The sequence below is a fragment of the Fistularia commersonii genome, chromosome 27, assembly GCF_037954325.1.
Source record: "Fistularia commersonii isolate RoL2024-O1a breed Wild chromosome 27, RoL_Fcom_v1.0, whole genome shotgun sequence".
NCBI lineage: Eukaryota > Metazoa > Chordata > Actinopteri > Syngnathiformes > Fistulariidae > Fistularia > Fistularia commersonii.
The window spans coordinates 7,674,651-7,689,708 of record NC_141310.1 but is presented as its reverse complement, the minus strand read 5'-3'; the positions used below and the strand labels follow the sequence as shown (position 1 = coordinate 7,689,708).

The 15,058-nt window shown below is 39.7% G+C and overlaps 1 protein-coding gene across 1 annotated transcript in view; it reads right to left on the bottom strand.

The window, feature by feature from the left end:
- The window catches only part of kif26ba (kinesin family member 26Ba), an 87,955-nt gene that overhangs the window by 48,973 nt on the left and 23,924 nt on the right, over nt 1-15,058 (bottom strand). The window contains exon 3 of the mRNA XM_086174765.1: nt 8,936-9,622. Within this exon, the coding sequence (XP_086030891.1) occupies nt 8,936-9,622 (687 nt within the window). The remainder of the gene's footprint in view (nt 1-8,935; nt 9,623-15,058) is intronic.

The following is a 15,058-nucleotide window of genomic DNA, read 5'->3' as shown; positions in this document are numbered from 1 at the left end:
GTTGATACGAACAAGAAATCGGGGGAGAAAGAGGTTGACTTGAATGTTGGGGTTATATGTTACATGTCTACTGTACTAAACCTTCATCTATTTGCATGCTTCTGCAAGGGTATTTGCTTTAAATCATCTTTGGTGCAGACACGTAAAGGAAAGCTCACCTCAGTGTTTCATGCTAATCTCATCACGCCGCCCTCATTCCTATTCATCATTTGTCTCATTTAACCCTGCCTCGCATCATGTCAATGGATTCAAGGTGATTTGGAGTGCTCTAGTCTGTGTGTATACAAATGGGCGTTAATGCGAGGAAGTGTGTAGGTAGTCTTTAGTCACCACTTAGTGTGTCAGTTGGTAAGTAAGTGGATGTAAGGGCAGGATGTACTTATATAAGCCTATCTGCTGAGACAAATATAATCCTCATCCCCCTGTCACCAAGTGTGTTTGTGTGTGCGTGCATGTGTTTACATGTGTGTCTGTGTCCGCGCACTGTGCCTGCATGTGCAAAGTCTACAAACAATTCATGAAATAGGTATGGATTATCGATTATAGTTCTTAATGTGCTGTCAGCAGCCAGGCAGCAGTATCTAAATCCTAACTGCACACAGCAGTAAAAAAGAGCTATAGATTGTTTTAAAGTAAATGTTCTTTCATATCAGTATATGCATTAAAAAACTGTTTCTGTGTGTCCTTGTAACTCCAAATGTTCACAGTTTGCACCTGTATGCAGGGTTGTGTAATTCAGCTCTATATCTAAATATTTATAGCTGAGGGCTCCTGGGGTCTGAGCGTGCAGCCAACTGCCTTAATAAATTATGTATTGTAAATTAGACAAATCTATAGTTATATACCACCGTCCTCTGTGCATTTATGTCCATTTCCGATGCTCTAATTTAGCTCTCCATCTGTGGATTATGAAAGCTGTAGTGACTCTTCAAAATAGAAAATCCAGTCAAGATGCATGGAATACTTTTGCAATTGTACACTCATTTCTCCTGATGAATGGGACGGAAGAAAATTACCTTGGGGGGAAAATGTCCCCACAGAGAGTCATAACGTGAGTTTACAACAAGGGTAATGGTGGTTGAACAATATGTGGTGAGTCACGGAGGATGCAGTATTTCAGGCCCCGTGGCAGGACAGACATTGAAATAGTTCTTCTTCGAAATGCATCTTTCATTGTTACTTAAAATGTGAAATAACCCAATATTTGGAGTTCAAATTATGATCCAATCAGCCGTCACCATCATAATTTGTTATTCTGTTTCTTATGTTTGATGAAATAGATGGTGCAGACAATAGAGGTGGTGAAGAAGTGATGGGCAGATTTGATATTCAGAATAGGAACAGAGGAACAGATGGTGGGAAACTGCAAAAAGGATGGAAATAGCTGTAGTGAACACTTTTTTCAGAAAAGACAGGTAACTTATAAGAGCGGATGTAGGAGCAGGCAGGTAAACTACACCTTGCATAGACAAGGTAACCTGAAGGAGATCAGTGGCTGCAAAGTAGTTGTAGGTGAGAGTGTAGCTAGACAGCATAGGATGGAGGTTTGTAGGATGACTGGTGACAAGGAAGATCAAGAGGACAGAGGCAGTGCAGAGGGCAAAGTGGTGGAAGCTGAAAAGGAGCTGAGAAAGGCTCTGGGTGGTCAGGGAGGGCTTACAGATGACTGGACAACTACAGCTTATGTTATCAGGGAAACAGGTAGGAGAGTACTTGGTCTATCATCTGGAGGGAACGTAGATAAGGAGACTTGGGGGTGGAATGAGGAAGTGCAGGAGTATATATAGAGAAAGTGGTTAGCAAAAAAGAAGTATGACGCTGAGGGGACTGAAGAGAACAGACAGGAGTACAGGGAGATACAGCGTAAGGTAAAGATAGAGGTAGCAAAGACAAAACAAAGTGTGTATGATGACTTGTATGCTCCGTTGGACAGTAAGGAGGGAGAGAACGGTCTATACAAGTTGGCAAAACAGAGAGATAGAGATTGAAATGATGTACAGCAGGCCCAGGCGATTAAGGATAGAGAGGGAAATGATGGTAAGATGGAAAGAGTACTTTGAAGACCTGATGAATGAGAAAAATGAAAGAGAGGCAAGGGTAGTAGAGGTAGAGGTAGACCTGGGTGGAATGGTGAGGCTACATGGTGTAGAGATCAAGAAGTCGAAGGATTTCAGATACTTGGGGTCAACAGCCCAGAGCAACGGAGAGTTTGGAAAAGAGATGAAGAGACGGGTTGAAGCAGTTTGGAACTGGTTGAGAAAAGTGTCACGGGTATCATGCGATAGAAGACTATCAGCCAGAATGAAAGGAAAGGTGTACAAGACAATGGTGAGACCAGCGATGTTGTATGGCCTAGAAACAGTTACAATGACGAAAAGACAGGAGGCAGACAGAGAGGTCGAGATGAAAATGCTAAGGTTCTCTTTGGGAGTGACCAGGATGAATAGGATCAGGAATGAGTCTATCAGAGGAACAGCACACCAGATGTTTTGGGGAGAAGGTCAGAGAAGCCAGACTGAGATGGTTTGGTCACGTACAGCAGAGGGAGAGTGAATTGGTACACGGATGCTGGAATTGGAGCTGCCAGGCAGGAGGTCTGGAGGAAGACCAAAGAGAAGCTTTATGGATGTCGTGAGAGATGATATGAAGGTAGTTGTGAGAGAAGAGGGTACAGAGAATAGGGTTAGATGGAGAGGGTTGATTCACTGTGGCGACCCTTGAGAGGAAAAGCCGAAAGGAGAAGAAAATATCAACAGACGGGCGTAACTCTCTAAGTAAAAGTTGTAGCTCATCGAATATGAAAATTATTTTGATGTCTTTACCTTTTGTAAATCTTTGGCCCTGCAAAACACTAAGTGACATTTGTATGTTTCCCGATATTCAATAGATCAACCCATATAATTGTTGACAAAATGAAGAATTGATAAGTGAATATATTTTCAGGATGACATTAAAAACTCTTGTCGTATAGACATTAATTGAACAATTATAATCAAGATTATAAAATACCTTGATACACTAAGATGCACAATACAAGCAAGAATGACTGAAGAAGGAATAGCCTTAAGACTGAGGAATATTGTTCATTGTTGAAAATATTAATTTTATTCCAAATTCTCAGCTATAATTTTGAAGGACTGTCATGCAAGAGATCCATCAATTTAGGGCTGCCCAGGCCCAAAACAAAATGGGTTTAAATATGTCAATATTTATTTATACAGACAAAAACACCCATTTAGTTTAGTCTGCAAGGGATTTACAGTGTAAACAATTTATGGCAACCTATTATTGTTTTCCTTTTTTTCAGTACCAGAGCAGTAAGTCTCCAGAATGATGTTGCTGCACCTTGTGAAAGTTGTCAAGCCCTTAAATGGAGCAGTGTTCTACACTTGCCAAATTTGGTTCTGAGAAAGTTTGGTTGGTGTTCTGACTTTGATTATATACAGAAAGAGGAGATAAAAAAGAGATATATTCAAACACACATAAATATTGTACACACACAACCAACAGACACACACAGTTGACTGTTTTCCCCCTCTCCTCATATGTAAAAGGGAAGTGTGTTCATTCATCTTCATTCCCCCAACATTTACCATCCTCATCTGTCTCTCTTGCCTTTATTCCATTTTTCCATCCCACCACAGGCTGCTGGCAAACTACACAGCTGTGCAAGAAATATATGGAGAAAGAAAGAAAGAAAGAAAGAAAGAAAGAGTTCAGGTCTGAGCGTGTGTGTTTGTGTGTGTGTGGTCTTGCTTGCTTTTATCAGGGGAAAGACAGAATCTGTAAACCACACTGCTCACTGCAGTGTTGAGAGAGAGAGGGAGAGAGACAGAGATAAAGATGGATAGCGCAATGGCACTTGTTTCAGCCAGGATGGAGGTGGACATGTAGAGAAGAAATAAGTAGGCAAATGAAACAGGATGTTTATTTCGCACTGGAGATAATGTGACCAAAACAGAGCGTGAGACCGATTGGAAATTAAATAAAACAAGTGAAAAGGACATACAATTAGTGATGAGTGGTGAACCGGCCACGAAATGAGCAGAGATTTTAGGAGGGAGGAAATTGAAGAGTGAGAATGAAGATTAGGAATAATATGTGGAGGATGAAGAGACGAATGCAAAGCATTTGAAAGTACAGCGGCTAAAAGTGGTATGGCATCAACTATTATCAGCTAACTACTTGGTGAATCTATACATCAAATATGCGAGCAAAACATTTCTTTGTAATACTTCTATCTTTTTTGTAATATATAAAACAGAATATTAAATCTACTGCTTGTTGAATGTGTAATCAGCAACCCCCTAACAATTGCAATCAATAATAATTATAACATGTATTCTGGATGAGACAAGAGCCACAATTGCAATGTGTCAGCATACATGTCGAAACGAGCTGTTGTAAATATTTGTCTCCTGGAAATACAACTGCCATCCACATTCGGGCCAGGGAAGGAGCTATCGATGTTATGAAAACGCCCATGGTTTTCATTGTGTTCCCTCATATATTCTTCTGACCACCTGGATTTAGATGGCATCTCTCAGCAAGCCGCCCTTAAGCTTGTTATTTTTCATGTCATTTGTGATGTCCTGCTACCCCCTTTTTGTTGATATCCACAAAGACTACAGATAGTGTGACTAGTTGTGTTCCAAGCATGTTGTTAAATGATTAATAAAGACGGCATTAACCAACCATACCTAAACTTCAAGATATTTCTAAAATACTCTGTACTGCAGGATAAGCCTATCTTCTTTAAGCCCTGTCTGCTTTGCAGCACTTTCAATTAAAGTAAAGACAGGAAACATTTCTGTCATGGAGAGGAAGACTATCCAACTTTTTTGATGGAAAACCAGACTACATTGTATCCATCAGTCATCACAGACGGGATGATTGCGGCCGTCTGACCGTGCGTCTGACGGGACAGTGCATGAACTTTTGCTTTGACTCACATCATACGGAGCTCAGTTTAGAGTTGGATACTTACTCAGCCTTGTCTCAGCAGGGGGAAAGCAGAAAACAATGCACATATCAAACAGAAATGCTGCACGTTTGACCCCTTTGACCCCATTTGATGCACCGCGCCAATGCAGCGATGATAATCAAAATCAAATAAAGGTGAAAATCTCTTCCACACTTATTCTTATGTGCATGCCTGTGCGTTCATCCGTTCACCTTAGCAGGTTTAGTGCTGGCACAACACAAGAATGTGGTGCCGACTTTGAAGATCGGATGACAGTTGCTCATATTTTGGCTAAAAGTTGTTTTGTCTGTTGGACTTTCAAGTGAGGCTGCCTTTGTATTGAGATAAAGATGCAGGCCTGTAGGAAAAAATCCTCTGTACATTGCCTTGTGACTCGATGGTTTTGAATGTTTGAGATTTTACAAGGAATTGACTCGCTTTCAAAACCATCTGATGTTTTTTTCGCTCCACCGCTTGTTCTTATTCCAGATCAAGAGAGCAACTTAGATTTACACTCACCATTTCAGGTAAATGTAAAATGTAGAGATTATTACCTCCCCCAATGCTGAACAAGCAAGATTTTTATGTGAGATACACCAGTGAGACTCGCATCAACACTGCTCTTTGTCCTGTCCCTTTCAGCTTTCCCACTCGCCTCGGTTTCCAAATATCATTTGATTATGATGGTGTTGCTGAATTCCCTGACAAAACATATGAAGATAAATTTTTCATAAAAATGATCTTTGACTTTCTCTCTACATGATATCACTTGTATAACATCTGAGGATGCCTCTCACTTGGCTTGCAATAATAGCAAGGGCTTTTGAAAATTTGCCATCGTAAGATTCTGAGGACTTCATGTATGCATCTATACTCTACATCAACAGCCCTTATGTTTTGTACTGTGAGACTTGTAGAAATTTAGTTGGATCTTTAATCAAATGAGTTTTTCCCATTAGCTTCTCAATTTATTTCCTTCAACTGTCTCTTTCAGCATTCAAACATTCATTTTGCACCACTTGCAATCTTTCCTGGCTTCCCTGTTTCTAGTTTCCATCTCTAGTTACCATCATCTCTACACCACTCCATCCCTTCGGGGTACCTCTCGCTCAGAGGTGAGCCTGAACAAGGGTGATTTATGATCCTGCTCTGTTTCTCCTTTTCAGCTGAATCGTCATTACTGTCAAAATCACTTTGGAAGCAGTCAGGCTTGCGAACATCTTTCGCATCCAATCTCTGTCTGAAACAGAGATTCACTTGCAGACACCAAGTTCACCTGTGCATTCCTACAAAGTTGTAAGCCTTTTTTAAGTTATATAATTATCTTCTGTCTGTGCACAAATTCAAGGACACACTTGCAGATCACACATACCGTCTAAGCACGCTCAACAAGGATCCAGAAATAAATCATCTCTTCATGAACATTTTGATTTATGAGAAGTGCAATTTTATCTCGGAGGTCCTTCGGGAGACCAAGATGTGTGTTACTCTCGAAATATTCTGTGATACCATGAGAGGTGTGGGCTGGCTTAGGCAAGGTGTTGTGTATTGGGAGTTGATGATGAAATGTCCAATATTTTTACAACATCCTTGAGCATTCATTCAAACTGATTTAAAGTAGATTATATGAAACCATATATACAGTATATAAATTCTGCCAAATTGATATGTTCTGTCAGACTTAAGATTTAAAACTTGACATCCCCAACAGGACCAGTGAGAAAAAATAAATAGAAAATGAAAAGGATAATGCCTTATTTATGTCTGACCCATGCCGGCGAGCAACATGTCAGAACAAATCCATATATGGTACAAATTAATATGATCCAAGTCTCTGTATCATTATGTCACGGGATATACAACAATGTTAGAACAATAGGAAATAGCAAGAGAAGATGTAATTAATATGAAGCAAACAGTGTGAGGGAGAAGACAAGTAATTGGCATAAGTAATACATGAAGTGTGTGTGGTGGGGAGAAAGAGAGAGAATGAAAGATTGAAGGGGTACTGTGGGTGTGTGACATGAAGTCCCCAGAGTTCTAATTATCACTGTATGAATTATTACATCTGTAGTATACAGGAGCACACACACGCACACACACACGCACATACTCACCCCTCAATCCCCCCCAAGAGTCTTAGCTATCTTGCCTCTTTCCATATACCTCTGGACCTCTCAGGCAGTTTCTCGCTTCTTCCATCCTTGCGCCTTGTCTATTTGCATACCTTTCTTCTTTCTCCTCATAAAACACTTTCTTCCACCATCTTTTCATTTCAGTGGTTGGTACATTTTCTTGCACACTTGAACCTGATGTCCAAGCTCACTCAGTCGAATAGTTTGCTTTTGTCACATTGATGGATGGTGAACAAAAACTCAGTTAAAACACTGAACTCAGTTCAGTCGCTGAATCTGAGCAGATCATCTTTAGAAACTAGACATATGCTCTAAGTTACAATTTTAGAAATGAGACTGTCAACTTTTTTTCTTATGAACAAAATTATATCTTGTTTTCCATGTTTGCAAATGGCAACGGCACCAGGATCCTCTTGTCTTTATGTTATTTGATTTTGATAGAGGTGTTCAGTTTAGATCATGTATCATAGGTTTCGGACAAAGTGACGCATCGGTGTTAAATATTAACTTTGCATGATGCAAACATCATAAGGAAAACTGTCCTCATCACTAGAATCACTCAACTGAGACTGAAAACATTCCTCCAGTTAAAGTATGGTAGATTCAATCTAAGGACAGTACACTATTGGCTACCCAACTAAATATATTTGTGTTTGACACCTTTTTCTTAAGTATCTTTATATACACAATCAGCCTAATCTATATTCAAAGAAATATTAGAGAACATAGTTGAAAATCAGTCTTGCCAAATCACAGCTGGGCTCCAGCACCCCTTTTTCCCTGAGCAGGATAAGCAGTAGATAATGAATGAATGAATTAGTTGAAAATCATGATAGGCAGTAAAAACACCACAATTAACAGAAACCGTTTCAAGAATAATGGAAAACATCCCGGAACTGTGCTTTGAATATACCCAAGAGAATAAAAATGCCAATCTGAGTTTAGACTGCAATCAATTCCACTTGGGAGGTGGACAAAACTAAAACCTAGATCTCAGAACATTGATGTAAAAATCCAGGTAACTAGTCTCAAAAAAATTCTTGATTATATTCATAGGTACATATAGACCTCCATCCACACATATTTCATGGTAGTAGTGCTCTTCTTACTTAGTTATTAGTATTATAATTTGTAAATCTGCGGCGGTCTGATCCGGTTTTGTAATGGATTCAACTTACTATAACATGCTGCTTAAAGATGTCTGTCCTTTTCTTAAAATTTTACTCTGAGTCAGTATTATCTGGCCTCATTACTTCTTTCATTTATTTTTTGGAAAAGTTGATTATTACTCTTTTCTGTAAAGATTTCTCTCTGGATATACTATTTATTATAAGGTTTTTATTACCCCACTGCTCTGAATAAACTTCTAAACCTCCTAAAATTAGTTTTTGAGCGAGAGCATTTTTATTCTGTCTGGGTTCTAAAGCTATTAGGATGGGAATATTGTGCTGCTTTGGAACCCACTCCATGTGTCTTAGGGCTTTCTTGAAGTTTTACATCAAATAATTGTATCTTGTCTTCACGTGGGGTGACTTCAGAGTGATGTGCATTTCATTTCTGAATTCCCTTTATGTCGGTGAATAAATACTCTGTCACCCTATACTTACTTAGTATACCTACATGCAAAAAAAAAAGGTTCTCCCATTCCTACCAGGAACATTCCAATTACTATTGAATGTACCTTCATTCTTTTATCCCCAAATTATACACTTTTAATCATATATGTAAAATTAAGTGTGTCATGTATGCTGGTGCAATGATATGAAACACTGGTAGATTTTTATTTATGATAGAGGTTCCTGCAGTTCATAGACACAGACATGTGAAGGTAGCTTACCTGGTAAGGATAGAGAGTGACTCCTCCATTAGTTCGGTTCAGGGACTGATGTGTCTGGAGAGCTGCTGAGCTGAGTGCTGCTCCGCTGCCATTATTGCCACTATTATTTCCAGGGCTGTTTACTCCAGTCACAGGTTGCTGAGCTGCACTCATTGCTTTCCCCGAACTGGGTGACCCATTACGCCTTTCTATTCCACCTCCAAGTCCCAAGGAGCTAGGTTTGGAGCCCAATCTGTGCCCTGGGGGTTGGGTTTGCTGGCTTGTGGTAGAGGTACAGAGAGATGTTTGCCCAACAGAGGGACTCCCGTGGCTGGGGTTAGACAAGACATGGCTCGGGCTGGGTGTCGGGGTCTGGCTAGGGCTCGGGAATGGTGACTGGGTGGAGGTGTGAGGAGGATGTGCAATGGCAGCTGCAACTGAGGATGATGAGGAAGGGAGAAAAGGGGGAGGCCATTCTCGTGATCCGCATGCCCCCTGAGATGTGTATCTCCCAGCCAGGGTAGTTGGAGAGGAGGTCGGGGACAAATCCCACTGGTCGAGTGTGAGGACCATGCGTACGGCTTCCTGTTTGAGCTGCGTGAGGTGAGTTGCGCAGACATCGCAGCGACTGTCCCGTTCATTCCATGCCCGCCGGGAGCTGTTGGGCACCTGAAGTTTGTCATGGAGGAGAAGAGAGAAGGAGGGATCCTGTAAGGAGAAAGAGAAGCCATATGTTAAGACTTGTGTCTGTTGGAATAACTCATTGTGAAATGAAGCAAAGACTCAGTCGTTCACCCGTTCACTCTCGCTTTGCCGATGACACCTTGGCATTGTGAGGCGCTGAGCTTCTCAGCAACACAGTATTCGGTATCTTAACCACAGACACATTTGCAATTACTTTTATTTGGAGAACTTGTTTTTTTTTTTTCCTGCATCAGGAAGTTTTTAATTGTCTGGTGATTAGTCTATAAATCAAACCATCTTTACCCAATAAATACAAAAAATATAATGGATTTTAAACAAAAAAAGCAGCCAGTTTGCTCAAATGGCTAATTAAAAAGTAGAAACTCTTGTGACGAGTTTTTGAATGGAATTTCTCCCAAGGGAAATTTTGCATTGAGCAATATGACAGACACAGACTTTAACATCCAATATTCTTAACATTCTTGGTAATCATCATTTTGTTATTTAGAAAACTGACTATTGTGTTTCTGTAGCTTAATTTGAATAATAAGATGGACATTAAAAAAATAACAGCTCACAACTACATTTGTCCTGCCACTGAAATTCTGTTTCAGCATCCTTATGAAATAACAAACAAGGATATGGAAGTCGCACATCATGCACAGATGCCCTTCATTTTCACGTTTGCTGTTTTGGTTTGTAAACATTTCACATTGAAGTCCAAGTAAAGTCAAGTTAAAGTTTAGCTTTGGGCTGCACGGGTAAGGAAAACTTTATCTAGCTGAATACAGACAGGAAAAACCCCAATGTATTTACGTCTACCTCATATTCTATAAATGACATGTGTGGTGAAAACCAAATTTGACACTAGAGTACAGCGAGTTCAACAACACATGAAGAGATGCTCACACATAAATCTGAGAATTATCTAAGCAACTCTGTGTTTTTACATGTATAATCTTAAGTCATTCTGACAAAATCGGAGCAATATTTTAACAAGCAGTAGAATAGATTCATGGGTTGATTATTAATCCATGACCATGTTTTTATTTTCTCTTCTAGCTTTAAATGTAGATGCCCTCTTCCTCTCCCCTGGCCATCTGAAATCAGTTTTGTTAATTCCAAGCTAGCTTTTAGTACCTGAACACAATGCTATCAACCAGAGGGAATTCATGCTGGCTCAAAAGGGAACAGATGTGCAGGGCCATGAAAGAGACACATTATCCTTATTACAAGGGAAAAATAAATAATGAACCAAAACAAAAGCAAAGAAACAAACAAACTCTCTTTATGTCTAATTTCTGTCTATTTTTTTGTTTGAATTATATAGTTTATTTTGTGTAAAAATCCAGATTATATGAAAAAAAAAAAGTCCTAAATATTTATGCACATTTGCTGATGTGGATGTTTGCGTTTGCCAGTGGAAGTTGTGTATGTGTAGTTTTACCAGAATAATTGGAGTCACTCACACAGAGCAAAGCCTATCTAAATCGCCTGCCACATCCCTGGTCTAAATATCAGATTTAACAAGCAAACAACACAGACACGCTGACGCACACGCACATTTGCACGTGCACGCGCAAGCGGACATGCACATATGCTGCAGATACAGCTAATCCTACCAAACTGAAAAAAGAGAAAGAAAATTCCTTATCTGCTAAATGTTCATTAAATAGTTTGTTTTGTCCTGAAAGGCTGATTTACATGGAGCCAGTGAGACTGATAATGAGAATAAACTCAGATAATTGACAGCTTAAGTGTAAGAGAAGCAGCAAGTGTAGCTATAATCCATAATACAGGTGGAAGGGTTGTGGCATCATGTTAGAGAGCTATAATTAAGTCTGATCTTTAAAGCAGTCCAGAGGGTTTTATAACACTGAAACCAGGTAGTCCCTAATCCCAATCACTGCAAGCAGTACCCAAAAAGCCACCTCTATGCTGTATCCCTGAATAGATAGCGGAACTTGCAACACATCATGTGACAGTGCGGCATCGATTCACACCAGGAGGAACATGTATCAGTGGTGGGCTGAGCTGCTCGGTGTCAGTACATCATTATCAGCCAAAACACTGTGTTTGTATTGCATTAATAAAAGTGATGACAAGTGTTTGTCAACGTTGAATCAATAAATTAGATGGAGCATTTCTACGTCTCTCTAATCGATAGCCCCGCGATCGTTACAAACAAAAGCAGATTTGTCTGAGACATCGAGCCAACAGACAAGTGATTCATACAGCAGAGAGAAAAACAACATTTAAAATATGGGACTGGCAAGTATCACACTCAGTTGTGTCAATTGAAACTCCTCTCTTAGGAACGGTAAATACAATATGATCTAATGTGTATTTATATAGGATTGATTGAATGTGTAAATAATGTAATATACAGGATACGACAACCTTCTCAGAAACTAAGTTGTACAAATACTCAACTGTTTAAAAGGGGAGGGGAGAGAGAGTTTGTTTTTTTTCTCTGGCCTACCAAACCTTCTAGCTCTGCATGTGGCTTCTCCCTTTGGTGGCCCATGATAATAACGGAATGAGAGCCTGTTAGGAATGAAAATAGAATAACTGTAGCATACTGTCTGTCACACACAAATACCCCTCTATCAGTCACAAGCTTTACCTTTCCTCAATCTATACAGCATCTGTATGTGGGAGGGAACCGTGTGTGTGTGTGTGTGTGTGTGTGTGTGTGTGTATGTGAAAGTGTGTGTGTGGTGTGCACAAAGTAACATTTCATCTAATGGTAAAAAACAGCCTCTCAATCTCAGAGTTGCCCACGAAGCTATGTCAACAAACCACGGGACCACAAGATACACAGATAAGTGTGCGTGTGTACATACGTGTGTGTGTGTGCATGTGTGTGTGTGTGTGTGTGTGTTCGTGGATAAAGACAACGTTGTTACCCTGGCAAAACCAAGAGGCAAAATGAATGGAACATGATTTTTATACACACAAGCATACAAATTCACATAATCCCAGTTGGCATGAGAATCTACTCACTATGTGCAAAAAGCTTTTGGTGTCTCCGCTGAACCACACATATAAACTATATTTGCTGAGAAGAGACTCGCATACACACACACACACACACGCACACACACACACGAGTGGAGGTAGAGAGGGAGGAGAGAGGCTTGAGGTGGAGGCAGGTATTAAATGCACTCGACTCTTTATGAATGCTTCAATTTTCATTGTTTGCTCAAGAGGTTGTTTTATATTTTCTGCTCAGTGCTAAAGTCATGTATTTTCATATTGTGACTAGAGAAAAGTACTTCTTCCAGCATTTAACTCAGGGATAACAAGGGAAGTAGAAATGACACTAAAATGAAAATTTAGACAATGTGAGTTTCTTTAATGCCCAATAAAGCATTACAAATATTGCACACTAACATTTCAGAACAGACTCCTACCCATCATGAACACCGACTGTAAGCTGAAAATGTGTCAACAGTACAGATGTTCTCTTTATCTGGCACTGGTTTCCAGAGTAAAAACGTTAAATTTCCTCTACTATCAAATCTCATCTGCACACAGAGTACTCCATATTTAATGTCATGTCATCTACAAAAGCTATTCATTTACGCATGGGAATGTATACGTTTCATCATAGCAACCCAAGAAAGATGTAAGCATTTAGGGGGAAGCAGCCAGAATATTACTGCATGAATCATGGATTTAAAAGGACATGGGGAAATGGATTGGGATGAAGAAGTAAGTATATACACTAGTAGTTATCTTTTGTGTTTTTCTTTTAGGTCTATTTCTGGCATGATGCAAAAAAAAATGTAAAGAGGTCAGTGTAGGGGCATGCAAAGGTTTAAATCTAATGGTTCAGATGCACAAAGCCACGATTTCACCACGATTTCACAGCAGTCTCAATCTTAAATCTGAGTCCATTCTTTGTCAGAATCTCTCCACCATGCCCAGTCAATTATCAGAACTTTTGTCCTGGATATTTTTAACCCAACACCGTGGAGCAATTTAAGATTTAACAGTTTAAGGGACAATATCACGGTTCACTGACTTGATCTTTTTGAATTTTTGATCCTCTACAAAGGTCCAAAAAGCTCAAATATGATTTAGGAGTTATGGTTCGAGCAGCTAGCTTTTTTTCATCGCAAAATCAAATGCCATATCTTTTGAAACTACAATCATACTTTCTAACAAGCAGTTCCAACCTGCTAGAGGCTTATAATTATCATCACATTGTGATTTGTCCATTACACAAGCTTTTTGAGATAATAAATAATTCTGTCTTGCAGTAAGTGTTGTCTCTAAATCAGAAACAAGAATCTAGCAGCAATCAAATGCTCAGAAAACTACATAAAACTGTTTTAAATTACTGTGAACAAATCAAGAAACAGTCTCAGACAAACGGCAAATTGTAACCATACTTTTCCTGTATGGAAAGTAGTAGAATGATTAGATCTTGTTCCAAAATTGGATGGAAAAAGGGCGGGGGGGATCTTTCGGTTTCTTTAAATCCCCTCTATCTTCTTGACAAATATATTCAAACACACACAAACGCACACACTGATACACAAACAAACAGACAGCACAGATGCAAGCAAAGGAGCACTGAAGTGGACAATGTGTGCGATCCTTGAGATGAAGGCCTTGTCGGACAAAATTAGCTGAGATTTGGGGAGCAGCCAACTGTCTCATTGAAAAAAAAGATCTGGGGTTTGAGAAGGAAGGAGAGGGGACTCTTGGAACGCAGAATTTTTGCACAACCAAAGCACAAACACTCGCAAATACGCATGCATATCCATTTAATATCATTTAAATCCATGCACAAGTTGCACGATGCACTCTTCCCTTTAATGCCCTTTTTGACCCTACTTGTGTATCTATTCACACTAATGCTTCCTTTGTTATTTTTTCTCTCATCTTTCAGAACAGGAGTGACATTGAGTCGGCTTACATTCCCCCGCTCTAAACATACAGTATATGCATCCTAATTAGCTCTGCATTGGATTGGCACACATGATATATTTTAATGCTGGGCAAATAATTTCAAGAATTAATCTAATTAGACATGGTTTCATTTTCCAAGGATCAGACTATTTTGTTACATTTGATTTACAGTCTGATTATTTGTGTCATGAGAATCATTTTGTGGTTTGATAAAAAGTCAGGGCAACTAAATTTCATCCCCTCTTTGCTCCCTTCTGAATCCCATATATCTGTCTTAACAGCCATTGCATCACTTCTGAGTTCATCAGTATTCTGGGAGTGACTCAATCAGTCTCAGCACCACAAAGTCCATGCAAGCTTGTGATTCATTTTCTCCTACAAGGGCAGACAAATACCACCTCAGCCTTCCTGTGTAAGGACGGGGCGAGTGACAGGCTCAGAGGAAGTCGTGCAACGGAGACAAGATCCATGCTAACTGAACAGTGACCTTAGTGTTGCTTTGTAGACAGTCACTTTGTGTGCTGGTGAGTGTGTGTG